General features: G+C 42.0%; 2 protein-coding genes across 3 annotated transcripts; one reads left to right on the plus strand and one right to left on the minus strand.

Moving 5' to 3' along the window:
- Positions 1 to 210: 210 nt before the first annotated feature.
- LOC127628194 (Krueppel-like factor 4) lies at positions 211 to 4,544 on the plus strand. Of its 2 annotated transcripts, none has more exons than XM_052104957.1 (5): positions 211 to 488; positions 590 to 705; positions 1,419 to 2,181; positions 2,327 to 2,491; positions 2,841 to 4,544. In XM_052104957.1, exons 2-5 carry the CDS (start codon positions 610 to 612, stop codon positions 3,014 to 3,016), a joined length of 1,200 nt encoding a protein of 399 aa, XP_051960917.1. In that variant the 5' UTR covers positions 211 to 488; positions 590 to 609; the 3' UTR covers positions 3,017 to 4,544. The 2 variants fall into 2 exon arrangements, with proteins under 2 accessions (XP_051960917.1, XP_051960918.1); XM_052104958.1 differs by having other exon boundaries at positions 1,465 to 2,181.
- A 3,800-nt stretch (positions 4,545 to 8,344) lies between these two features.
- On the minus strand, positions 8,345 to 25,209 carry LOC127628197 (UV excision repair protein RAD23 homolog B-like). Its single transcript, XM_052104960.1, has 10 exons — positions 25,026 to 25,209; positions 21,880 to 21,961; positions 21,689 to 21,768; positions 19,052 to 19,245; positions 18,806 to 18,858; positions 16,472 to 16,599; positions 16,135 to 16,276; positions 10,295 to 10,422; positions 9,783 to 9,941; positions 8,345 to 9,165 (listed from the first exon to the last, which is right to left on the minus strand). Exons 1-10 carry the CDS (start codon positions 25,089 to 25,091, stop codon positions 9,052 to 9,054), a joined length of 1,146 nt encoding a protein of 381 aa, XP_051960920.1. The 5' UTR covers positions 25,092 to 25,209; the 3' UTR covers positions 8,345 to 9,051.
- Positions 25,210 to 27,500: the final 2,291 nt, after the last annotated feature.

A 27,500-nucleotide genomic window follows, 5' to 3' on the forward strand; every position in this document is an offset into this window, starting at 1 on the left:
CACGCGCCGCGTCTGTCTGTGACGCGCTGATAGAACAGGAAAAACGGACTCTGTTGATCTCGGTTGCTAACAAGCACATGTTTGTGTGGATACAAAATATCGGCCCGCTGCCAGTTTCTTTTTTCCCTGCTCGATGACGTCACGGCGTGTTTTTTTGCGGTTGCCGCGCAACGACAGAGGCGTGTCCGGGATTTAAGAACTAGTCGAGGAAATCCCTGCGCGCATCTGACGAGTCATTCCCGTCCAGACACCGGAGAGCTCGCGGGTCCCGAATGGCAGTCGCGGCACTGAGAGAGAGATAGGGAATCCCCGAGGGTCACCGCAACGATACCGACCCGGTTCATCCACGGTGCCGGATTCAGTGGACCTTTCATCGGCATGGCACGGAGGCGCGTTTGATGCGCTCTTCGGACCGGACCGTCAGTGCTGCGCAACGCTCGCAGCAATAAAGACTATCCCATCAAGGACTTTTGTTTTCAACCCATGAGGTGCGTTTTGCACTTGGAGGGCAGATGTGTCATATTCAGGACTGACAAGGAATATATATATATATATTTATACACATTATTTCTTTATTATTTTATTGCAGGCACGAGCGAGTTTGACAGTATGGCACTGAGCAGCACGCTTTTGCCCTCGATATCCAGCTTTGCGAGCGGCTCTGATGTGAAGCACAAAGCCATGATGGGACCTGGAACCAGTTTAGTGAGTATCAAACAGGTGCTGGTCACCGATCCGTGTCACGCGCACATCCACACGGTTGCACTAGCACCGGCTCAGGGAGCAGCACTACCGCGCCACGGGCGTGATCCGGTCTGATGGCGCTGTACAACACCTCAAACAGTTCAATGCATGTACAGACATTAAATTAAACATATATAACTTATACTTCAGTGCGCATTCTCGTTCATGCACCAGAATTGGACACATGCAGTCTTTAAATAATGACTCCTTTAAGCATCTACGGTTTTAACGGCCAGTTACATTTATGCATTTAGCAGATGTTTTATTCCAAAGCCATTTATAGTGCAATGTATGTGTTTAATCATGATGTGCATGCCCTGGGAATCAAACCCATGACCAGACTGAATCTGCAGACTATGGTTTGGAAAATCTGCATAATTCTGCGTAGTGGATATAAACATGGTGAAACCTGTTCGAGTTCAGAGCGCTCGCTGAAGGCATAATCACATTTGCCCAAATTATTTAATCACATAAAACGCACACGGGGGTAAATGGAGGACGGGTAAAAATGTTGTGATTGACGGGCGTTCCAAATCTGGACGTGTGCCTAACCCTGTACCCATGACCTTGGCGTTGCTAGTGCCATGCTCTGCTAATATTTATTATGCATGATTAGCATTCATTGACACTAACCTCGTCATGTTCCTTCTCTCTATGTGTGTGTTGTGTATAAGAGATGGGAGGAGATGTCTCAATTGAAACGCCCCTGCATGCCTACAGGTGGGACCTGCACTGACCCGGACGTCCCCTTAGCGATGGCCAAGATGGAGACGGAGGAGCTGGATCTGTTGGACTATGACTTCATCCTGTCAAACAGCATGCTGCAGCAGCAACAACAACAACAGGCCTCCATGGCCAGCAGCTCCAGAACTCTTCCCCCCTCCCCTACGTCCTACACCTACCAGATGCCCTCTCCTCAGGGCCCAGAGACCAATATGCTGTACAACATCCCGGATATCAGCGACGTATCTCCCTCTGGAGGTTTCGTCGCTGAACTGATGAGACCGGAGCTGGACCCTGCGTACCTCCAGCACACGAGCCTCCACGGCAAATTTGTGGTGAAGACCACCATGGACATGACAGACTATAGCCAAGTGGTTAGCGTTAGTATGGCAGACTCCGTCTCGGACACTTCCTCCACTTTTGCTTGGATAAAGCAGGAACGTCTCAGCCCCTGCACCATTGGCCAGCCCATGGACATCCACCTGGGGGTGAACTCACGGTCCGGAGGGAGTCAGAGACCCCTGCTGGACACTCATGTTTTCCCACCGGGGCGAGGAGCCATAGGGCCCAGCCGCTCTTCCACTTCCTCTCGGTCTCTGGACGAGCATCCTCAGGCGCTAGGACTCCCTCCACGGCCCCTGGCACAGGGATACCACCCCTCCCCGGGTTATTCCGGCTTTCCGCAGCCTCCTGCACAGTCCCTGCAGTACCAAGGTCAGTCACAGCACAGAGCTGGTATTCTTTATAAGTCACATATATATAATGTTTTTCATTTTGTTTGAGTTATCTTTCCTTTAAAGTGACTTTAGATTTGTGGCTTACTTACTGACCTCACGGTCTGTTCTTTACTCTCCGACAGAGCCGATTTCTCCAGCCGAGTGTTTGCCAGAAGAGTCCAAGCCCAAGCGGGGTCGACGGACCTGGCCGAGGAAGCGGATAGCCACACACACATGCGATTACGCAGGCTGTGGCAAAACCTACACCAAGAGCTCGCACCTCAAAGCCCACCACAGAACCCACACAGGTCAGTGAGGGGGCCTTCTTTTTCCATGGCGCTAACACGCCCTAGCACACTGCTAACGCCAAGCATGTCGTGTGTGTGTGTGACTTGAGTCTTATAAGAGAGATGCAGTGGGAGAACAGTTGGCAGCTGGTTTATCGACTATTCAAACAGCAGGTTGATACTGATCCCTGCTGAAATAAACCACAAGCCTGACTTCCGCTTCTATTCAGCGAACAATAGGATGAGCAATAATTGAACTGTTGTCTGTCTCTCTTCAACAGCTCTCTCTAATGTGACCCAAGTGTGTTTAATTGTTGTTGTTAGGACCTCAGGGTGAATCGCTAACTGTTGTGTGTGTTTGCGTGTTTAGGAGAAAAGCCGTATCACTGTGACTGGGAGGGATGTGGCTGGAAATTTGCCCGTTCCGACGAGCTCACGAGGCACTACAGGAAGCACACGGGGCATCGGCCCTTTCAGTGCCAGAAATGCGACAGAGCCTTCTCGCGGTCCGACCACCTCGCACTGCACATGAAACGGCACCTATAACCAAAACTGGAAGAGCCAAACGAGAAGATACTAGTGGACTAGTGACCCAAGCGTTGCCTTCGAACAAGAGCGCCTGTGCCGTCCACAGCTTCAGGGTTGGGACCTTTCCGTTTTTTCTTTTTACCTTTTTTTCGTCACGTTGTCTTCCAACGTGCCGGTGATCCAAGAGGCCATGTCCATGTCCTGCACACTGGGATGTTACTGGAACGTGCATCTACTTACCGACAAGACTTGGTGATGCCGAGTGCCAAACTAAAGACTGGAAATATATGAATATCAGGGATATATGGAACAATTACGAGAACGTATTAAAACAGAACAACCGTGGCCTTTAATCGACCTACATTCCATCACTCACCTCTCAAACACTGATCCATCTCAAGTCATTTAGGTACAGAGACATTTAGAAGTGCGGAGTATAGTCAGGTGTATTCAGTAAGGTACCAAAGATACAAGTGGATTTAATAAAAGCCTGTAAGTCTTTGTGGTTGTAAACCTCACACGGGACGGGGCGACCACATGACCTCTCTTTGGTGATGGCAATCTAAACTGCACTGTGGTTGCAAGGTGCAATAATTTTGTACAACACTCATATTTTTATATAAGACACAAAATAACTCTGAACAAAGTTGTTTTTTGTTTATAGTCAGATTCATGTAATATAATCGTTTGTACATTTGTAAATACGTTTTGCATTGAGGTTTTTGTATTTTACGTATGAACGCAGTCCAATATGTACAATCATGTAAATGTGAGATGATTTGTTATTTTAATGAGCACACAAGCGTTCGGTTCGGTCCACAGACCCGGACGGGAGTTCTCCGTGGGATCGTCCGAAGGGTTTACACCAACATCCGTTAAACGGTCCAATCTCTAATGGGAAGTTTGAAGCCGCCGTGCATTTATAGAAGTGTATATACGGCTTCTAAATGTACATTTGAGGTATGAAAGTGTGATTTGTGCTGTGGAACCAAACGCCCCAGTAATGTTGACCACAGACCTCATTTCACACATGACACAAAACCTCCCATAAACCCCCGATGCACCATCCCGAGGGGTCCCATGGAGAAGTCTCGTCAGGGTTCGGCTATAAATGGACATCACGGCTGATCAGCTCCACTGAATGACTTTCTAACAGTTGTTCTTGTGTTTTAAAACATGTCTGAACGTTTGCATGGATTACGGCGCATTCAAACACAATCAGGTTTTTCTTGCCTTCCTGTTTCATTGTTAAGCAGCAGCTTGTAATTATTAGAAACGCTTCATTCCTCTTATGTCTCAATTTTACTTTCATTAAATGCAATTGTGCATCAGCATTTTTATCTAAAAACCTGCCTGATTAAAAACAACTGTTCATTGGTATATCACAGTTTGAGATTTTGGACAACTGTCCCAGAGTACAGTTAAGAAATTAAGAATATATAATTTCATCAATGCCTCACTTTGGGAATAATCGTATATGAATTACTTCAATAACTGGCAGCTGTATCACAGCAAACACAAATGAGACAATATAGTTAATAGCTAATAAATAAAGTTACCTGTACGAGGAGAACAGACTACTTTTTAAGTAAGAAATGCCAAATGTGCTCGTTAACGGTCACTCATCTGCTGATTTTAATATTTTTGATCACGGCCATATTTTATCATACTTTTCACATGAATGCAAAATCACAAGTGGAGATCAAATAACTTCTAAATCAGTGGCAGCTTTAGTATGATAACTTATATTCCTTAAAATCGGGCTATGCTATAATTAGCATAAGTAATATTAGTCACAATGTTTTATTATTTTTATTAACAACTTATCACATTTTGTAGTCATATGTTGCCATGTTATGGATACTTCTATTTTTAATTCACATTTAGATACAGCAGTTCAGATAGGAGGCAAAAGGACAACATGCTGTTGCAGAATTTACAAGGTAGGTCGGTGCAAAAAAATGCCATTAGAAGTTACAAACATGCCCATTATATTTTAAAACAGAGGGGAAAAGCCCTTTAATTATTAGGACTTATAAGTACTCTTATTTTAGGCCTAATTATGCACTTTATCTCTTGATAATGCTAGAGTGGTTACATTTAATAAGTACTGAAATGCATCTGAGATTCTAATGCAGGGTGTAAATAGTGCCCTTAAAGTTCTGACATGCATCAGACTGACTCAACAGCGCCTCCTGGAGGATAACATCAACATTACAGCACAACAATATGCGGTTTGATTCAATCCCATAAACAGAAAACGGTAACTTATCTAAAATAAACCTTGCCGAGGAACACTCACCACTTTAAAATATTTAAAGTATTTCCAAGAAACACGAATAACAACAAATTAGTATTTTCAATTGAAAATAAATGACGTATGACGAGAAGACCAAAGCTAACATGTAAATGCGTTACATAAACATTGTTTCTGAAAATCATTGGGAAAACCCGAATGTTAAGAAACTTTAAAATGTTTTGTTAAAAACAAAACTGGTGGTTTAAACCCACTTAATATCACCTTTTAACAAAATGATATTGTGAACTAGTAGCCGTTAAATACGGAGGCCCTTTTGAGGACAGGGCGGGAACTTTTATGAAACAGATTTGCGCTACTTCGCAATAAATTTAACATGTTTTAGTCAAATAACCATATTTTAACCTTGATATTCTTAGTAAAACGAAAACTATTGTAAAATATATATATATATATATATATATATATATGTGTGGCTATTTCGATTTGACTATAAATACCATGGTATTTTGAGTAGAACTATAGTATCCAGAAGATTAGCCATGGCTAATCTATAGTAAACAATGGGTAATGTATGGATAGTAGAATAGTAGTAACAATAATAGTAGTAAAAGCTAATAAAATAAAACCATGATAAAAACATGGTTCCTTAACATTGTTACTATAATACTACTATAGTAAAACCATGTTTATTGTACAGTCTACAATATTAGTACTTAATTAGAAGATATGTTAAAATTAGTAAATACATTACGTATCATTAAATAACAATTAATAAAATATTCTTTGCAGTATTTATTCATCTTTGTTAATTACAAATAATTCCATTGTTAATTTTAGTTCATAGTGCATTAACCAATATTAAAATATCCATGTGTTGAAATTAACATTAACCAAGATTAATAAATGCTGTGAAAGTATTACTCATTAGTTCATGTTAACTAATAATGTTTACTAATTTTAACAAATTGATCCTTAAAGTGTGACCACAATATTACTATAGTAAAAATACAGTTAAACTATTATACCCACAAAAAATTATTACATTTCTAAGATTTTTATTACTATAGTTTGCATTTTCCTGTATTATCACTATTGATTCACTCCGAATATCATGGTTAAAATATGGGTAATGTAGTAAAACCATGGTAAATGTATTGCGAGGGAACACTGTAGTGAGGGAAACATTTTCCTTTATGACTTAGGCTTACCTGTGGGTTACCTCCATCTTAATGTACTTATGTCTCTGGTGATCTTTTTTTATAATTAAATTATAATATAATCGGTCATGAAGTGTCTCACCTCAGAAACATTTCATTCATTCATCGTGAACATACTGCTAGAATAAAGCGTGTGCGTGCTCAGCAGAGGAAATGCCCAAAATAAATAAAATAATTTTGGTGCGAGGGTATGCCGTAGTGAGGGTGCGCCGTAGCGAGGGTGCGCCGTAGCGAGGGTGCGCCGTTGAGAGGGTGCGCCGTAGTGAGGGTGCGCCGTTGAGAGGGTGCGCCGTAGCGAGGGTGCGCCGTTGAGAGGGTGCGGCGTTGAGAGGGAGCGCTGTAGTGAGGGTGCGCCGTTGAGAGGGTGCGCCGTTGAGAGGGTGCGCCGTAGCGAGGGTGCGCCATTGAGAGGAGTGCGTGAGTGCGCCGTAGTGAGGGTGCGCCGTTGAGAGGGAGCCGCTGAGAGAGCTCGCTGGAGAGTGCGCCGTAGTGAGGGTGCGGCATTGAGAGGGAACGCCGTTGAGAGGGAACGCCGTTGAGAGGGTGCGCAGTTGAGAGGGAGCGCCGTAGTGAGGGTGCGCCGTTGAGAGGGAGCGCCGTTGAGAGGGAGCGCCGTTGAGAGGGAGCGCCGTTGAGAGGGAGCGCCGCTGAGAGGCTGCTGAAGGCGCCGTTGAGAGGGTGCTGCCGTAGTGAGTGTGCGCCGTAGCGAAGTGTGCTGCCAGTAGCTGAGGGTGCGCCGTAGCGAGGGTGCGCCGTAGAGAGGGTGCGCCGTTGAGAGGGAGCGCCGTAGCGAGGGTGCGCCGTAGCGAGGGTGCGCCGTTGAGAGGGAGCGCCGTAGCGAGGGTGCGCCGTAGAGAGGGTGCGCCGTTGAGAGGGTGCGCCGTTGAGAGGGAGCGCCGTTGAGAGGGTGCGCCGTTGAGAGGGAGCGCCGTAGTGAGGGTGCGCCGTTGAGAGGGAGCGCCGTTGAGAGGGAGCGCCGTTGAGAGGGAGCGCCGTTGAGAGGGTGCGCCGTAGCGAGGGTGCGCCGTAGCGAGGGTGCGCCGTAGAGAGGGTGCGCCGTTGAGAGGGAGCGCCGTAGCGAGGGTGCGCCGTAGCGAGGGTGCGCCGTAGCGAGGGTGCGCCGTAGAGAGGGAGCGCCGTAGCGAGGGTGCGCCGTTGAGAGGGAGCGCCGTAGAGAGGGTGCGCCGTTGAGAGGGTGCGCTGTAGAGAGGGTGCGCTGTAGAGAGGGTGCGCCGTAGAGAGGGTGCGCCGTAGAGAGGGTGCGCTGTAGAGAGGGTGCGCCGTAGAGAGGGAGCGCTGTAGAGAGGGTGTGCTGTTGAGAGGGAAAAAGATTTTCCTTTATGACTTACCTGTGGATAACCTCCATCTTAATGCACTTATGACTCTCTGATGATCTTTTTTATAATTAAATTATAATAATATCGGTCATGAAGTGTCTCACCTCAGAAACGTTTCTTTAAGTTACTCTAGTTTCTGCTAGAGTAAAGCGCGTGCTCAGCAGAGGAAAAGCCCAAAATAAATAAAACCTTTTGACAGATTAAACATGTGAAGACTTCATATAGAATTCAATAAAAAAAACTTCAAAAATACCAAAAAGTGTGACAAATGTTTTTGGACATTTTACTATACATACAAAATACTTTTATCGTAGTATTATTTTGGGCAAGTACGCCAATTTTATAGCAATCATCCACTACATAGGCACTGCCATCTGATGCCATAAACATAAGGTAAACGGTATACTGACAAATCTCAAGGCACATATTAGTATCTGATACTAATCAGGACTTTATCCTGAACAGAAGTCTTTAAAAGGTGGAAGCTCCTCGTTTAGTTGAAGTTGGTATATTTCATGCACTAGGGAGTTTTAATTCATCTCACAGCAAAACAAAATAACTGCTCATTTGCTGTTTTTATGTTCAAAAAGTTTATTTCCCTGTAAAAATGACAGAATACTGATATTGTCCAAAGGAATTACTCCAAAGTATGGAAGTCACACAAGCTTTTAATGGCTCTTAACCTACGTGAATGCGTCGCACGACTCAACATCCATCAGGATTCATGCAGCTCAAACAAACCAGAACTCTTGATTTACTCACTTAAAACTCTTTCCTGTCATTTAAAACTGCAGCTGAAGTATTTGGGATCCCTATTAATGGTCAACTCAAGTCAAAGCAAGAGCAGAAATAACATTTGTTCTGAACAGGAACACGGATATTGTGATTAAACCAAACGTCCCGGTCAATCCTGGCTCTCAACTCATGGAAAACAAACTTCAATAGCCGCTAGCATTGGAACAATGGGATTCATGTGCTCTTTATTGCTCTTAAAAAGAGAACAAATGTCAAATAAACAGGCAAATGTTAGATGAGCCTTTACTGATTTCTGAAGACGAACGGTCGATTATCTCCAAACAGACGTGCTCATGTCATCCAGTGTGGGAAATGGACAGAATATGACAACCTGTGTTGGTGTGTGTTTGTACAGATCTCTTCCTTTTCCAAAATGATCAATCAAAAAAAACAACAACAAAAAACCACAAGAGGGGAAGAAAGATCAGGATGCTCATTCCTCCTCTAATCATCATCAAAGTTCTGCTGTAAAAGGAAGTTTGCAGCCAAATTCTCATTTTTCTCACAAGCGAAGTAGGCCTGTATAACGAGTCCTTCTGGGAATCCCAGGGCTTTAAGCTGAGGGAGAAACAGAGGAAACATGGAGAAGTTTGATAAGAGCACAGAAACACTCAGTCCGTTTCAGACTGGAGCACCTTTGATCATATGCCAAGAACTGATCCTATGTCTGCGGCTCTCTTAAAGGCGCTCAACCTCATTACCTACACTACTAAAATACACACTTATGAGATATGACTTTCAGAGAACGACATTTACACTTCTGCTCAATCGGTTAGAAATTGGTCCCTAGTACTGCACTGAACATTCAACAGGAAACACTGGGGTTCACAGGTCACATATTAGTGCCTCAACATATTAGCAACTAACAACTAGCATGTGGTGCCAACCTCTGCCACCAGGTGGCACTGAGTAAGCATGAAATCTGCTTACAAGGTGACAGAATGTCTGTGGTACTTTATAATACAATACAACAAAAGTGTTTTGCTAATCTTAGTATAATATATAATATAATGTTAGACAGTCCTAGAACACAGGAAATCCCATGATTAAATGAGAATACCTCCGGTTACATCAGTATGTTTCATATTCGTTGTCAAATGTGACAACACAAGTTATTTCAGATTGTCAGACAAAATATATGAAAAACATGAATCTTATTAACTCAAGAGTTTTACCCTCTCAATAGCTTCTTTCTCCTGAGGGGTGACCTGGATGTAGTTCATGTGCCCGCCTCCTGCCTCAGCCACGCCCCCACCACCACCACCACCTTGACCCCCCTCCTGGATGGGCTCATTGAGCATCTGGATGAACTGCTCCTGATGGCTGCTGATTTGCTGCAAGACAGAATGAGCAGCAGAGCCGGATGTAAATCCCTCTAGAGTCAGAGTGGAATACTGGCGTACTACAGACTGCACTGTAAACACTGTTCACTGCATACTAAAGTATGTACTTTGCTATATGAACTCTTTAGGTTGCATATATGATTCAGTGAATGGGGTCAAGTTATCATCTTGGAAAGTTATATCTAGGTTTCCAGTATTTAAATGGATATATTGCAATATATTTATAACCCATAAATTACATTGGGTCATTTGGGTATTCCATGCATACTGCAAATCCGCTTAGGGAATGCATAGTATGCATACTACAAGTATTAATCCGACTCTGGGGAGGATACGGTGTATACCTGCAGGAGCTGAGGGTTCTCTCTGCCGATCTGTTGTAGTAGAGCTGGGAGGAGTGACGGGTTCTGCTGGATGATCTGTCTCATCTGTAGGAACTGCGGCTGGTTCCTCAAGAACTCCAGAGGATTCGCTGCACACACAGAAAAGAGACAGAGAAACTTACTCTCAGGCTCTGATGGTAAAGCCCCTTCATTGACCGTCTGATGCACACTGGACCAATGCAATTGGCTGGCTTTACTTAACTTCAAAGAGTCACAGTTTAAATCAGAGAGAAACAGAAAAGTTGTGTTTCTAGACTGCTGCAAATAAAATAAAGATGTTTTATTGTTAGTGTTTACAATACAACAAAACATAGTTCGGCACTGTGTTGGGTTCAAATCTACCTTAGTCGAGTCCGAGTCATTAAACAATCAAGTCAGAGTCCATAACAGGCCGAGTCTGAGTCAAGTCGTCCAATCTGTAACGCCCAATTCCCAATGGACTCCAAGTCCTCGTGGTGGGGTAATGACTCTCCTCAATCCAGGTGGCGGAGGACGAATCTCAGTTGCCTCCGCGTCTGAGACCGTCAATCCGCGTCTCTGTGGAGGCTTCACGCTATTCTCCGCAGCATCCACGCACAACTCACCACATGCTCCACTGAGAGCGAGAACCACATTAGTGAGACCACGAGGACGTTACCCCATGTGACTCTACCCTCCCTAGCAACCGGGCCAATTTGGTTGCTAAGGAGACCTGGCTGGAGTCACTCACCACACGCCCCATTGAGAGTGAGAACCACATTGTAGTGACCACGAGGAGGTTACCCCATGTGACTCTACCCCGCCTAGCAACTGGGCCAATTTGGTTACCCCATGTGACTCTACCCTCCCTAGCAACCGGGCCAATTTGGTTACCCCATGTGACTCTACCCTCCCTAGCAACCGGCCAATTTGGTTGCTAAGGAGACCTGACTGGAGTCACTCACCACACGCCCCACCGTGAGCGAGAACCACATTATAGCGACCACGAGGTGGTTACCCCATGTGACTCTACCTTCCCTAGCAACCGGCCAATTTGGTTGCTAAGGAGACCTGGCTGGAGTCACTCAGCACACGCCCCACCGAGAGCGAGATCCACATTATAGCGACCACGAGGTGGTTACCCCATGTGACTCTACCCTCCCTAGCAACCGGTCAATTTGGTTGCTAAGGAGACCTGACTGGAGTCACTCAGCACGCCCTGGATTCAAACTCACGACTCCAGGTGTGACGGTCAGCGTCAATACTCGCTGAGATACCCCGACCACCCAGTCAGAGTATTAAAACAATCGAGTCCAAGTTGAGTCAGACACAAGATTGAGCCCATTACAGGCCGAGTCGAATGAATTTGTTCATGAATCAGAATTCAAATTGTAATCGTTAACTCAACATCAATAATTTAAGATTAAACTTCACAACTAAGAAAAACAGTTTGTCAATATAAATATGCCAAAAACACCTTTGTTGCTTTTCATATGTATATTTTATTTATGTATTTGTTTGTTTTTAGTGCCATGTCAGCAACAAGGCAATCCACAAGGCGGGAACAGATTAAGTATCAAAAATTGTTTTTTTTTTACATTAGACAGAAATATGTACAAGATATTTTTAGGTGAACCATTTTTAAATATCTGATAATCTAGTTTCTGAATAAACCCTTTGTCTAATAGTAATAAAAGCAGCAGTCCATTAAAATGTGCTTAATAGCCAGTATAGTCTGACAGGACGGAGGTTCTTCACCTTTTAATTAAAATCTATTCTAGAATGCCCAATTCGACACTAGTATACACAATTTAATCACGCTAAGAGAAACGATTATTAAAACATGAGCTTGGGTTGTCCAAATTGATATCCAGGTTCTGTAAATAAGGTCTGATATATCTGGGTCTGGTTCATATAAGATCGCTCGGAGTTGCCTTAAGATTCACTTCAAACGTCTGTTCTAGAGTGAAGGTTCCCTGGCTTCTGTGAAAGACTCTGAACAGGAGAGGTTCTGAATGCTCCTAAAGCCAGTCGTAGTCCTTGGTGATGTATGGTGTCCAGAATCTGAATGTAGGACTTTCTTGCAGAGCCATACACAAAGCACGCACAGTCTAGTCGGGATCTGACTAGTACTCTATAAAGACGTAACAGTACAGGGAAGTCAGCACCCCATTTTGATATTGTCAGCACTTTTACAATATCCAAAGGTCTTGAAACACGTTTTTCTCTTGGAATACACGAGTTTGTCCTAAAAATGTAAGTTCTTTAACGACTTTGATGGGTTCTCCTTCCAAAAAACATCTCTGGGTCAGGATGAAGAGACCGCAAAAGTGTGTTTTTGAAAATGTAAACCCACTTATGATTGACCATTCATTTATCTTATTGATGCAGAATTGTACTTGCCGTTCGATTACACTCATATTTCCCTCTGTAGCAAATGCACAGATCATCAACATATAAACTCAAAACATATGGGGCACTGTAGTGTTTGCTATACTATTAATGTTGATTCTGAAGTGTAACTAAGAGAATGGTTTCTTAAGGGTAGTTCCTATCTGAACACAGAAATGCCAATTAGACAGGAAATTGGAAATAAAAATAGGTAATTCGCCTCGAAGACCGAATCCATATAGATCCTTCAGGATGCCATATCTCCACGTGGTATCATAAGCCTTCTCCAGGTCGAACAGCTAAATGACCAGCTAACATAATTTTACTAATCATATCAGCAGTGATGTGATATAAGTGTGAACGAGCACTAGTCAGGTGACATAAGAGCAGACTGATTGCTATAAAAGGAGGGAAGAAGTGCTTCCAATCATTGAGTTCTTGTTAGCGACGGTTACCTCTAAAGGAAGACGTGCAGCCATCATCAATTTGCATCAAAATTGCCTCACATGCAAGGAAATTGCTGCAAGGAATATTGCACCTGAAAGAACCATTTACTGGATCATCAAGAACTTCAAGGAGAGAGGTTCAACTGCAGTGAAGAAGGCTTCAGGACGTCCCAGAGTGTCCAGCAAGCGCCAGGACCGTCTCCTCCTGAGGAGTCCACTACAGACTGACTGAAATTCTGCAGGAAGTACAAGGATCGGACAGCAGAAGACTGGTGCAAAGTTATTTCCCCTTCCGACTGTTTGGGACATCTGGAAAATAAATAGTCCGGAGAAGAACAAGTGAACGCTACCATGAGTCCTGTGCCAACAGTGAAGCATCCTGAGACCATCCATGTGTGGGGTTGCTCTTCATCACAGGGAGTGGGCTCGCTCACAATCCTGCACAAAAACACTGCCATGAATAAAGAATGTTATCAAACGTCCTGCAAGAGCAACCTCTTCCAACGATGCAGGAGCAATTTGGTGATGATCCGTGAATTTTCCAGCATGATAGAGCAGCATGTCACAAGGCAAGAGTGATAATGAAGTGGCCCGAAGATCATTACATTGATATTTTGGATCCGTGGCCAGACAACTCCCCGGATCTTAATCCCATAGAGAACCTGTGGTCAATCCTCAAAAGGCGAGTGGACAAGCAGAAGCCCACAAATTGTGATCAACTCAGTGCACTAATAAGGCAAGAATGGATCTCCATCAGTCAGGATTTGGCCCAGAAGCTGATATCCAGCATGCCAGAGTGAATTGCAGAGGTTATGAAGAACAACGGGCAACAATGTAAATATTAAAAAATTGGCATATATTGTATGTTTTTGCCAATAAAAGCCTTTAAAACTCATGAAACGCTTCTCATTGTTTTCTAGTCCATAGAAACATGTGAGAAAAGAATCTACAATTACTGAAGGAGCAAAACACAATGTATGTCACTGCCAATACTTTTGACCACGGCTGTAGATGGTCATTGACCATTCTCTCCATAGTTTTACAGAGGCAGCATGTCAGTGCTATTGTTAGCATCAGAATGGTCCTAGCCTGGTTTTGGTATGGGTATAATTATTGCTTTTTGCCAGGATGAAGGAAAATGTCCGGTTCTCCAGATGGTATTAAAAATGTCCAGGAGCAGTAGTACTGTATGGAGCAGATGCTTCAAAAACTCAACTGCTGTATTATGAGCGCACTTTAAAGCTCTTGAAAGCTCCTCCATTGTGAAAGGCTGATTATACGATTGATGTTTAATATGTTGAACTTGTGAACCACCTCCCCTAATTTCTATCCTTCAATAATGTATGACTAGATATAACATTTCTCCAGCTCTGACTTTTTGCCTCATTAATGATTCTTTGTGCTTGTGCCCGACACCTTTTTAGTTTTGTAAGATTCTGTGTTGTTGGATGCTTTTCTCTGGGATTTGACAGCCTTTTTACAGTTGTCGTTGAACCATGGGTTAGACTTACAATGTGGCTTTGATGATGTCTTAGGAATAGTTTAATTTGCTATTTCAATTAAAGCTTTCGTTAAGCTTCTTGCCGGGTCTTGGTTATTTTTAATCCTCCTGTTTTCATAACACATGGATTGAAACATGTACCAATTGGCTTTAAGTTGCCATCTTGGGGTTCTTTGTTGGATGTCTAGTCTTGTAGAGGTATCAAAGGGAAGTGGTCACTTCCACATAGGTCATCCCAGGTTTTCCAAGTCAATGGCAGAATATGTTCTACATCCCGGGTGTAAGTATTTGAAACATCATTGAAGAGGCACAGAGTGTTATTAATAAAAAAGTCTTCAACTCTTTTGCACTTCACATTAGTGTGGCTTCCTCCACATAATGGTTGGGTATGTGGTTGGGGATGGTGGGTATGTGGTTGGGGATGGTGGGTATGTGGTTGGGGATGGTGGGTATGTGGTTGGATATGTGGTTGGATATGGTGGATATGTGGTTGGATATGGTGGATATGTGGTTGGGGATGGTGGGGATGGTGGATATGTGGTGGGGATGGTGGATGTGTGTTGGGTATGGTGGGTATGTGGTTGGGTATGGTGGATATGTGGTTGGATGTGTGTTGGGTATGGTGGGGATGTGTGTTGGGTATGGTGGGTATGTGTGTTGGGTATGGTGGGGATGTGGTTGGGTATGGTGAATATGTGGGTGGGTATGGTGGTGGGTATGTGGTTGGGTATGGTGAATATGTGGGTGGGTATGTGGTTGGGTATGTGGGTGGATATGTGGTTGGGGATGGTGGATATGTGGTTGGATATGGTGGATATGTGGTTGGGGATGGTGGATATGTGGTGGGGATGGTGGATGTGTGTTGGGTATGGTGGGTATGTGGTTGGGTATGGTGGATATGTGGTGGGGATGGTGGATGTGTGTTGGGTATGGTGGGTATGTGGGTGGGTATGGTGGATATGTGGTTGGATGTGTGTTGGGTATGGTGGGTATGTGTGTTGGGTATGGTGGGGATGTGGTTGGGTATGGTGAATATGTGGGTGGGTATGGTGGTGGGTATGTGGTTGGGTATGGTGGTGGGTATGTGGTTGGGTATGTGGGTGGATATGTGGTTGGGGATGGTGGGTATGTGGTTGATATAGTGGATATGTGGTTGGGTATGGTGGGTATGTGGATGGGTATGGTGGAAAGGGACGATGTGTAGAGATCAATGTTTTACAGCTTGGATTGGACTGATGGCTTAGATTGACAGGTCTTGATTTACCAAGTAGTACTTCAGTATACAGTAGTCTCTGTAGTAACATTCAAGCGCATTGGTTGATTTGATGAGTGTGCATGTGCACATGTATGTGTGCGTGTGTTTGCTTAAACACAGTGAAACAACTCTGGCTACGTCTACAACTTAAGGGGCTAATACAGCTGCATGCTTCTTAGGATTTGAGCACATTTGCTACATTCTTAACATAAAATCTGAAGGATACTCAGTGTTTGTTGATTGATCTCACCTGCTGATCCTGATCCTGTGCTGAGCTGTGAAGTGGAGGTACTGGACAGGGAAGAGAGGCCTGTGGATGCAAGTGGAGCGCCACCTACAGGAGCCACTGGATCAGCACCTCCAACACTGCCTTCTCCCTCTGCAGGAATGCCCTGAAACACACACACACACACGTTACCATGACAACACAATAAGGTTGCAAATGCAGTAAACAAGAACCATTAACAAATAAAATTTCAGAAGTGCCAAATAAACTTAAATTAAAAGTAGAAATCAGCGAATGTAAAAAAGGAGTACATTACAGAAGTAAATTAAGAGAGTAATTTAGGAGGATGAAGAAGTTTCACCGTGAGCAGGTACTCGACGGCGCGGTCAGGATTGTTGAAACTGGCTCTCAGTGCCGCCACAACTTTCTCTCTCTCGTATCCCATCAGCATCATCTCGGTCACCATGTTCTCATACGACTGCCCCGTCACTGAACAGAGAAAACACAGACACAATAACTAAATATATCACATGACCAGGTTACATTTATTCATTTGGCAGATGCTTTTATCCAAAGCAACTTACAAAAGAGGAATACAACATAAGCGATTCATCTTGACCCTTTAAGCTCGGAAATAAATTGTCAAAATATGAATAACTACAGTCTTGAACTGTGTTTCGTATGTGTTTCACACAAAATATGTTTCGTTTGAAAGTTTAGAAGCTCTACGTTCCAATGCATGTAGACATTATCACCTGAACAAGTGCTTTCAAATTTACATTGAGCATTTATAAAGAAAAATAACAAACATGAAACTGGTGAAATATTCATGTGTCATATGTTGTTGGAAAGCTCTTAGAGTAAAATACAACCAGACTATTTGTTTTACTCACAGACTAAAATATAGCGAGTAACAGCTAAATATATGTCTTTAACAATTATGTTAGTGTTGCTTATATGCCGCGTTATCACTTATAACTTCACTATAAATGGAACGTAACAATATAACACAATATCACATATCAAGAGGAGGTGATTATCTTTCAATCGAGTCCACACACAAGATAATCAGATGTATAGATCATTAGATAATCCACATGAAGCACAATGTTACATATGACCACCAGATGGCGCCAAATACACGACACAGACTCAATGATGACTCAAATGACACAGAATGAAACTCATTCTGTGAAATCTCATGACTAAAATCATGTCTGCATGCTATGCAAACCTTTAGTCATTGTTGTGTTTGCATGTGTAATTAGTTCTTATGTACAATTATTATCTTTTATTTGTTTGGAGATGTTTTTGGACACTATGATGCATTATATTTGTAATGTTGTAACTTTTGATTACTTTGGCATGTCAACTAGGGCTGAAACGATTAGTCAACTTTATTGACAACAACAATAAAAAAAAATTGTCAACATTTTTCAAATGTTTTGTATCTGTTAAATGACCTTATTTCAGTGACTTTAATACCCTCAGACCCCAGAGGGTTAAAGGTGAAGTGAAAATGAAGGTGAGAGAGTCTTAACCCATTATACACTGTTTTTGATCAGTCTTTTTGGCTTGATTTCCTAAAATAATACCCAAAACTCAACATACAACATACATTTACATTAGCAGCTTTACTGCAGAAGAACAAAATGTTATTGGAGAATGTTGAAAACAATATTTAATATTTTTAAATATCTAAAAACAGCTGACTTAAAACAAGATGCATTTACCTGAGAAGCAACATATCAGATATTTACACTTGCTTTTAGAGAACGTGGAAAAAAAGAAAAAAAATCTTGATTACAATAGTTTAATTTACAGTGAATTTTTACTAAATTAAACTTAATAATTTAACTTTTTTTTTATTTAATTCAGCTAATGTCATTTAGAGGTATTTTTAAAAGATGATTTTGTCCTCTTTATTGTTAGCAAGCACGTTTAATCCAACCTTTTAACTCTGGGCACAAGCTGAATAATCGGTTAAGAGCTAACGATTAATCGTTACAATAATCACCGAATAGTCGTTCTAATAATCGTTAGATTAGTCAATTATTAAAATAATCATTAGGTGCACCCCTAATGTCAACACAAAATTGTTCTCCGATACAGTCGACATGATTGGGAACAAAAAAGCAGTTTTTTTACACCCTGAGATATATAAATGTCAAATAAGAAAAATAAATAAATATATTGGCTCAATGTTTCCTAGACTGTGAGTCTCAGAAAATATAAATCTATATCATTACAAGCATTATTAAATTATTCTTTACAATGATACCAAACACTTGACACAAGTGTTTAATTTTGGGTATCCCACTGAAACAGTAAATATTTAAAACCCCTTCAGAGCTCAAAGGGTTAAGAATAATACTACCCAAGTCAGATGAGTGCCACAAGAACAACATATAAACTATATATTTTCATTTATGAGTGTATGGTCAAGTGCTCAAGGAAACGATGTGCTAAGGTTAAAGGTGAATTATCTGAAACCTCTGCAAGAGGACGTGACATCACAGAAATGAACCAATCAGAGGGCATGTCTCCTACTTGCTCTATCAAATGTGTTAAGACATGTTCAGCGGTTCAGGACAAACACTGATAATCAAACTGAACATCAGAAGAACAGGGGATTTCCTCATAACTAGTGATTGTCTGTGTGGAGATCGTGAGCAGTAGATGTGTGGAGATTTACCCAGCGCAGACGTCGCATCATCAAATATATTTGCATTCGACAAAGCAGCAGAACTGAAAAAGAGGAAAATGAAAACACATGAAGCTATATTTGAAATGAGCCTAATGATATCAGTGATCACAGATGCACCACAGTAAAAGATCTGCTCCATCTTTAACCTTTTTATATGTTCCTGAGATTTAAAAAAATGAATGAAAACACTGACGATAATAAAAGCTGATCTGATACATAAATGTGTGTGTTCACCTGGTGGGTGTGGAGGGGGGTTCGGCACTGCTGGCTGGTTTCTCCTCGTCAGGTTTGTCTTCTTTGGGGGCGGTCTCAGAGGGGGTCTCAGTGGGCGGGGCAGAGGAGGGGCTCGTGGTGACTGTAGTGCTGGAAGAGGCGGAGCTGGTTGCTGTGGCACCAGATGAAGGGGCAGATGCAGGAGCTGCTTTAGGCTGCAAAAGAAACAACCATATAATACCTTCATGTAAACACAAACAAATATTAGACATTAATTAGTTCTCTAAACTACTCAGAAATTAGGTTATATCACATCAATGAGCTCATTAACATGAGAGTGCCCATATTTACATATCACATACTATTTAGTATTAAGCAACTTGACCTGCACTGATGAATAAGTGTGAACTACAAAGTGCTAGTGGTCATTTGTGAGGGAAAAAAAGCGTAGTTTCAATGTTTAAATATATTTAAAATGGTGGAGGACATTCACGAAATGTGACTTAAAATAAGCTGTAATTTATACCATAAGAAAGTAAAAGTGACAGTAATTATTATATTGCTACTGATATTTTCATATGAGTATTTGCTGAATATAAACAACTTGTGCTTGATTCAAATTTTGTATATTATTTTATTGAAAACTCTTTGAAAATCCACGTATTAAATATGATACATGAGGCATTTGAGGAATATCTCTCAATCTCAATTACATTTACATTCATGCCCACCACAAAACAAATCACGGAGCTCTGAAAAGTCTGACATATACATTTGATAAGATATATTTAAAGTGCAAACTACTATTTCTGTGTCTTTTCATACATGCAGCGTGCTCTGTCATTTTAAATATCTCATTATTGTACATTACAAGCTATGATGATGTCATCTCACCATAAGTTCACCATTAAAGCTGTAACACATTAAACCGCGTTAAAGATGCCACGCGTTAAATATAACGGCGTTAAAGATGCCACGCGTTAAATATAACGGCGTTAAAGATGCCACGCGTTAAAGATGCCACGCGTTAAAGATGCAACGCGTTAAATATAACGGCGTTAAAGATGCCACGCGTTAAATATAACGGCGTTAAAGATGCCACGCGTTAAATATAACGGCGTTAAAGATGCCACGCGTTAAATATAACGGCGTTAAAGATGCCACGCGTTAAATATATCGGCGTTAAAGATGCCACGCGTTAAAGATGCCACGCGTTAAAGATGCCACGCGTTAAAGATGCAACGCGTTAAATATAACCGCATTAAAGATGCAACGCGTTAAATATAACCGCATTAAAGATGCAACGCATTAAATATAACCGCATTAAAGATGCAACGCATTAAATATAACCGCATTAAAGATGCAACGCATTAAATATAACCGCATTAAAGATGCAGCGCATTAAATATAACCGCATTAAAGATGCAACGCGTTAAATATAACCGCATTAAAGATGCAACGCGTTAAATATAACCGCATTAAAGATGCAACGCGTTAAATATAACCGCATTAAAGATGCAGCGCATTAAATATAACCGCATTAAAGATGCAACGCATTAAATATAACCGCATTAAAGATGCAGCGCATTAAATATAACCGCGTTAAAGATGCAACGCATTAAATATAACAGCGTTAAAGATGCAACGCATTAAATATAACCGCGTTAAAGATGCAACGCGTTAAATATAACAGCGTTAAAGATGCAACGCGTTAAATATAACCGCATTAAAGATGCAACGCGTTAAATATAACCGCATTAAAGATGCAACGCGTTAAATATAACCGCATTAAAGATGCAACGCATTAAATATAACCGCATTAAAGATGCAACGCATTAAATATAACCGCATTAAAGATGCAGCGCATTAAATATAACCGCATTAAAGATGCAACGCATTAAATATAACCGCATTAAAGATGCAACGCATTAAATATAACCGCATTAAAGATGCAACGCATTAAATATAACCGTATTAAAGATGCAACGCATTAAATATAACCGCATTAAAGATGTTTTGGCCTGTCACGTGTTCAACAGATTCAATGTAAATTGCAAATGATTATTGTTAGAATAGTGAAAAAGCTTTTATAACTCTTTATATACTTTTCAAGCATTCCTTAGTATAACAGTGAACTGATGACAACATTTAAGTGGTATCAGAATATCAGAATCGGCCTATAGAGGTTTAGGTCAAAATTAGTTTAATATCGGTCCATCTCTAGTTATATATCCTTTTAAAGCTGGACATAACTGGTAAAGTTTACACTCTTGTTTTAGCGCAGAGGATGACTGACATGTGAGGGGTGGTGCTTAGCTGCTGTCCAGGACACATTCTGGATGGGTTAGCATTCACAACACAAATGCGATGTGGTCATATGCGCTTTTGACTCCCTACATATCTGCTTTTGTGATAATTTCCCACCCCGTTTACACCTGTATATAGCACTGTCATCTAGTGATCAGATTACCCAAAACATTATATTAGCTGTCTTTAATTAATACGTACTTAAGCATTTGATACTACATACTTAAGTACATACATGTTGTAGGATTGCACATTTAAAGTACCAGCATTAAATTACCAAAGCCTTGAGTTACTCTTTCAGCAGCAGGAAACCAATTACAAACACAGACGCTAAAACTGATAATGTCTCACCTTTGCTACCATAACCACCACAAAGTTCTTCTCGTCGATCTTATACTCCTTGAGTGCTGTGTCATCATTCAGGATTTTGCCTGCAGGGGACAAAAGACTAACATGAGCATTTCCCTGTGTGGTCTCTTTATCGTCTAGAAACAGCCACACAAATACTTCCATCCAACAGCACAAAACCAGTGAGGACATACCTGCATATATCAGCTTCTGTCCAGCCACTGGAAAGCCCTCCTTTCCTTTTTCATTCTCTATTTTTTCCTTTAAGGCCTTTACCTGTGAAACACAGACAGCCGTGCAGAGTGAGAAAACAAACAGAATCACTCAGATCAGAGGCTCTTGTGGCTCTAAATCCAGCTCTGCTTTCCTGAAAAGTGTAATGAACGCTGTGTGTGTGTGTGTGTGTGTGTGTACAGGTGCGTAGATACCAGGGGTGGGATGGGGGGAGGTAACCCCCACCTCTACAATAATCAAAACAAACAATCAAATTAAACTCGATTTGTCCCCGTGATGATTAAAGCACAAAAGGCTGAGATTTAATATACAGTATGCATGTGCTGCACGCATCAAAGTGCCTAAATGACGCCCTGTACACTAAAGGCTGTTACACACGGGACGCGGCAAATCGCAGGCGGCTTTGCTAGCAGAAGCAGCGCTCGTACACACAAAACCCTTCAGCTTTAAGGGCCGTTACACTACGCTCTCAGCCATATAGTGTATGAATTTTAAACATGTAGCACCGTCCCAAACGAAACATTAAGTCTTTTTACTACATGGAAACATTCGCTTGTTTCAGCGGACAGAAGTGACGTTTTAAATGCATGCGATGTGCTGCCCCTAGCTTTAGCGTGTTAACCAAACACTTGCGTCTAAAAATAAAATACATATTCACAGAGCGTGGGGTGATGGTAAAGCTTTCAACTCACATTTGTAAGGTGCTGTCTTCACAGAAGTCATTAATTACGATTGTTTGGTCAGGCCAGCACCCTGGCCAGGTAACTCCGCCCCTTCCGCTATGTAAGGCAAGCCCGACTGTTGAGTTCACGAAGTGTCCCACATTTCACACTGTAGTGCATCATCCAGGAACTCGTAGTGCACTTCTTTTTGTTGCATTTTAGGAGTAAACAAACTACTCGCACTACAAAATGAGGAATAGTGCTGGGGTGTGCGGTTTGGGATGTGTGAAGACAGATTTATATTATTCTATTGAGGCCTTTTCCAGTTAATAAGCACATTAAGACATTTAGTGAACTGCTTATGTGGTAGTGAGAAGCTGTTGTCAAAAACACACCGGTTTCGTTCGGTTTTTTGCCAAACAATTAAAGTGTTAAATTAAAGAATCTAAATATATATTACTATTGTATAGTAAAATATAATACTCAATGCACATTACATTCTCACAAGCAAGAGTGCTGTTGTACAGAATAAAGGTCATCAATGCTTTAATACTGTAATACAAAAATAACTCTTGAGGCATGAGTCACGCAGAATAATCTTTATATCTTAAAAACATTTATTTTTTAAAATAGAATTCAATGAAGCTGTCGGCGGAGGACATGTGAGGCGTCTCAATCTAGAGACTCTGATGTTCCTCTTGTTTAGTTGCACATCTTCCACATCTCTTTCTGTCCTTGTTAGAGACAGTTGTGCTTTATCTTTGAAGACTGTAGTTACACCGTTCTCAAGCATTGCATCGCCTTCATTCCTCAAAACAATGATTGACTGATGAGTTTCTAGAGAAAGCGGTTTCTTTATTACCATTTTTGACCTCATATTGACCTTCAGACATGCCAATCTATTGCATACTGTGCAACTCAAACACAAACACAATGTTCAGCTTCATTTAATAAACCAAATATCTTTCAACTGTGTTTGATATAATAGTGATATAAAGTGAATTTCTAGAACCAAATTAGCAATTTAGCATGATTACTCAAGGATAAGATGTTGGGGTCTGGGTATCTCAGCGAGTATTGACGCTTACTATCACAGCTGGAGTCGTGAGTTTGAATCCAGGGTGTGCTGAGTGACTCCAGTCAGGTCTCCTTAGCAACCAAATTGGGTCGGTTGCTAGGGAGGGTAGAGTCACATGGGGTAACCTCCTCGTGGTCGCTATAATGTGGTTCTCGCTCTCGGTGGGGTGTGTGGTGAGTTGTGCGTGGATGCCGCGGAGAATAGCGTGAAGCCTCCACATGCCCTACGTCTCCACGGTAACGCGCTCAACAAGTCACGTGATAAGATGCGCGGATTGACAGTCTCAGATGTGGAGGCAACTGAGATTCGTCCTCCACCACCCGAATTGAGGCGAGTCAATACGCCACCACTTCAAATAGTGATGGTGTGTTGTTTACATCAGTAATGTGCCGACTGTACTTTGTGATCAGTTGAACGCCACTTTGGTGAAATAAAGTACCAATTTCCTTCCGAAACAGCAAAATCTGAACATTATTCCAAACTTTTAGCCGCCAGTGTATATATATTCTACATAGTGTGACTAATGTTTGCAAAGGTTTGTGTATTTATGAAATTACTTGGGCTATAGATATTAGTCCACTATAAACATAACTAGATTAAGTACCTATTAATATACACCCTCACACACCACAATCCTCCCAAATCCAGTAACTAACATGAGACACACCGTGTGTTGAAAACATTAACAAACATCTTAACTGGATAATAAAGACCAAACAAACAAACAAACAAAACTAAACACTGGATTCTGATAATACAGTTTCTCATGACAGTCAGTACAAGAACGGACAACTTGTGACACTTATGCAAAGCAAACAGAAATAACTTATAAATGAGGTTTTGACACGTCTTGTAAACGGGAATGTGTTGGGAAAGTCCCTATCAAACCTCTGAAAGGAAATCTGTTTAATTAAACACAATGAAAACCCTGTAATCAATAAAAAAACAATCATACGTCACCAATTCCTCTGTTTACAGACACACATAAACACACTAAACTTTCACAATAACACACCATGACTTGCTAAATAAGCCAAATTACACATTGTCCATTTGCCCTCGATAACTTACAAACTGATATTAAAAGTTGACTTTGAATACTGTGGAGTATCTACAGTAGTTTTATGTTTAATTTAGACACTTAATGACGATTTTTGTGAAAATAAAAACTCACTTTGAGGGCAGCTAACATGCTAATGCTAACACGTTTCACACGCACAGAAATGCGTCGATATGATCCTATAAAGCGCCGTGTGGTGTATTCGAGTGTGTTTTGATGAGAGTAAAGTGTGTTTTGTGTGTTTTACGGACTCTGATGTGAGAAATGTGTTAGCCGTTAGCCACTAGCAGCGTGCTGGTCTCTCACCGTCTCCTCCGCGTCGATGTCGATTTTAAACGTCTGCTGCTGGAGGGTTTTCAACGTGATCTGCATTTTCGCGTTTTTCCGTGCGGCCGGTGTGTAGGTTTACTGATTGCTGAATCGCTGAATGTGTGTTTTCTGCCGTGGCTCATCACAGCTTGTCCGCCGCCATTAAACACACGGCAACCCGCCCCCATTACACATCACTGCGCACGCGCTGCGCACACTAACCTGTTTGAGTCACTGCGCAGTCGAGTGTTGATGGGAAATTGAGTTTTACTGCCCAATGTTTAAGTCGCGATCGAATCGTTCTTTTGCATTTGTAAAAGTGCTGTAAGCGATTTTAGCCATTGAGCCGTTGGATTCGCCACGCCCTCTCTTTCCAAAATCCCGCATTCCAAACATACCAAATGAGCTTTAATGATACAAACTCTGAGCAGATAATTTACTGTACCTGCAGCAAAACAGCGCCCTCAACTGAAAACTGTTATGAACAACATGGCATAAAAATGGCATTAAACCTAAAAAATCTGCTGCAACAAAAATACTGAGAACAAGAAAAATGATTGACAGATTTAAAGCGTCAGAGACCGTGGCCCACGGACAGTGTGACCGCTAAACACATTGTGGGGAACTCTAAACACATTGTGGGGAACTCTAAACACATTGTGGGGAACTCTAAACACATTGTGGGGAACTCTAAACACATTGTGGGGGAACTCTAAACACATTGTGGGGGAACACTAAACACATTGTGGGGGAACTCTAAACACATTGTGGGGAACACTAAACACATTGTGGGGAACTCTAAACACATTGTGGGGGAACTCTAAACACATTGTGGGGGAACACTAAACACATTGTGGGGGAACTCTAAACACATTGTGGGGGAACTCTAAACACATTGTGGGGGAACTCTAAACACATTGTGGGGAACTCTAAACACATTGTGGGGAACACTAAACACATTGTGGGGAACACTAAACACATTGTGGGGAACTCTAAACACATTGTGGGGAACACTAAACACATTGTGGGGAACACTAAACACATTGTGGGGAACACTAATCACATTGTGGGGGAACACTAAACACATTGTGGGGAACTCTAAACACATTGTGGGGAACACTAAACACATTGTGGGGAACTCTAAACACATTGTGGGGAAGTCTAAACACATTGTGGGGAACACTAAACACATTGTGGGGAACACTAAACACATTGTGGGGAACTCTAAACACATTGTGGGGAACACTAAACACATTGTGGGGGAACACTAAACACATTGTGGGGAACTCTAAACACATTGTGGGGAACTCTAAACACATTGTGGGGAACACTAAACACATTGTGGGGGAACTCTAAACACATTGTGGGGGAAGTCTAAACACATTGTGGGGGAACACTAAACACATTGTGGGGGAACTCTAAACACATTGTGGGGGAACACTAAACACATTGTGGGGGAACTCTAAACACATTGTGGGGGAAGTCTAAACACATTGTGGGGGAACACTAAACACATTGTGGGGGAACACTAAACACATTGTGGGGGAACTCTAAACACATTGTGGGGGAACACTAAACACATTGTGGGGGAACACTAAACACATTGTGGGGGAACTCTAAACACATTGTGGGGGAACTCTAAACACATTGTGGGGGAACACTAAACACATTGTGGGGGAACTCTAAACACATTGTGGGGGAAGTCTAAACACATTGTGGGGGAACACTAAACACATTGTGGGGGAACACTAAACACATTGTGGGGGAAGTCTAAACACATTGTGGGGGAACACTAAACACATTGTGGGGGAACTCTAAACACATTGTGGGGGAAGTCTAAACACATTGTGGGGGAACACTAAACACATTGTGGGGAACTCTAAACACATTGTGGGGAAGTCTAAACACATTGTGGGGAACACTAAACACATTGTGGGGAACACTAAACACATTGTGGGGGAACTCTAAACACATTGTGGGGAACACTAAACACATTGTGGGGAACTCTAAACACATTGTGGGGAAGTCTAAACACATTGTGGGGAACACTAAACACATTGTGGGGAACTCTAAACACATTGTGGGGAAGTCTAAACACATTGTGGGGAAGTCTAAACACATTGTGGGGAACACTAAACACATTGTGGGGGAACACTAAACACATTGTGGGGAACTCTAAACACATTGTGGGGAAGTCTAAACACATTGTGGGGAACACTAAACACATTGTGGGGAACTCTAAACACATTGTGGGGGAAGTCTAAACACATTGTGGGGAACACTAAACACATTGTGGGGAACTCTAAACACATTGTGGGGAAGTCTAAACACATTGTGGGGAACACTAAACACATTGTGGGGAACACTAAACACATTGTGGGGAACTCTAAACACATTGTGGGGAACACTAAACACATTGTGGGGAACTCTAAACACATTGTGGGGGAAGTCTAAACACATTGTGGGGGAACA

The sequence above is a fragment of the Xyrauchen texanus genome, chromosome 34 (assembly GCF_025860055.1).
Source record: "Xyrauchen texanus isolate HMW12.3.18 chromosome 34, RBS_HiC_50CHRs, whole genome shotgun sequence".
Classification (NCBI taxonomy): domain Eukaryota; kingdom Metazoa; phylum Chordata; class Actinopteri; order Cypriniformes; family Catostomidae; genus Xyrauchen; species Xyrauchen texanus.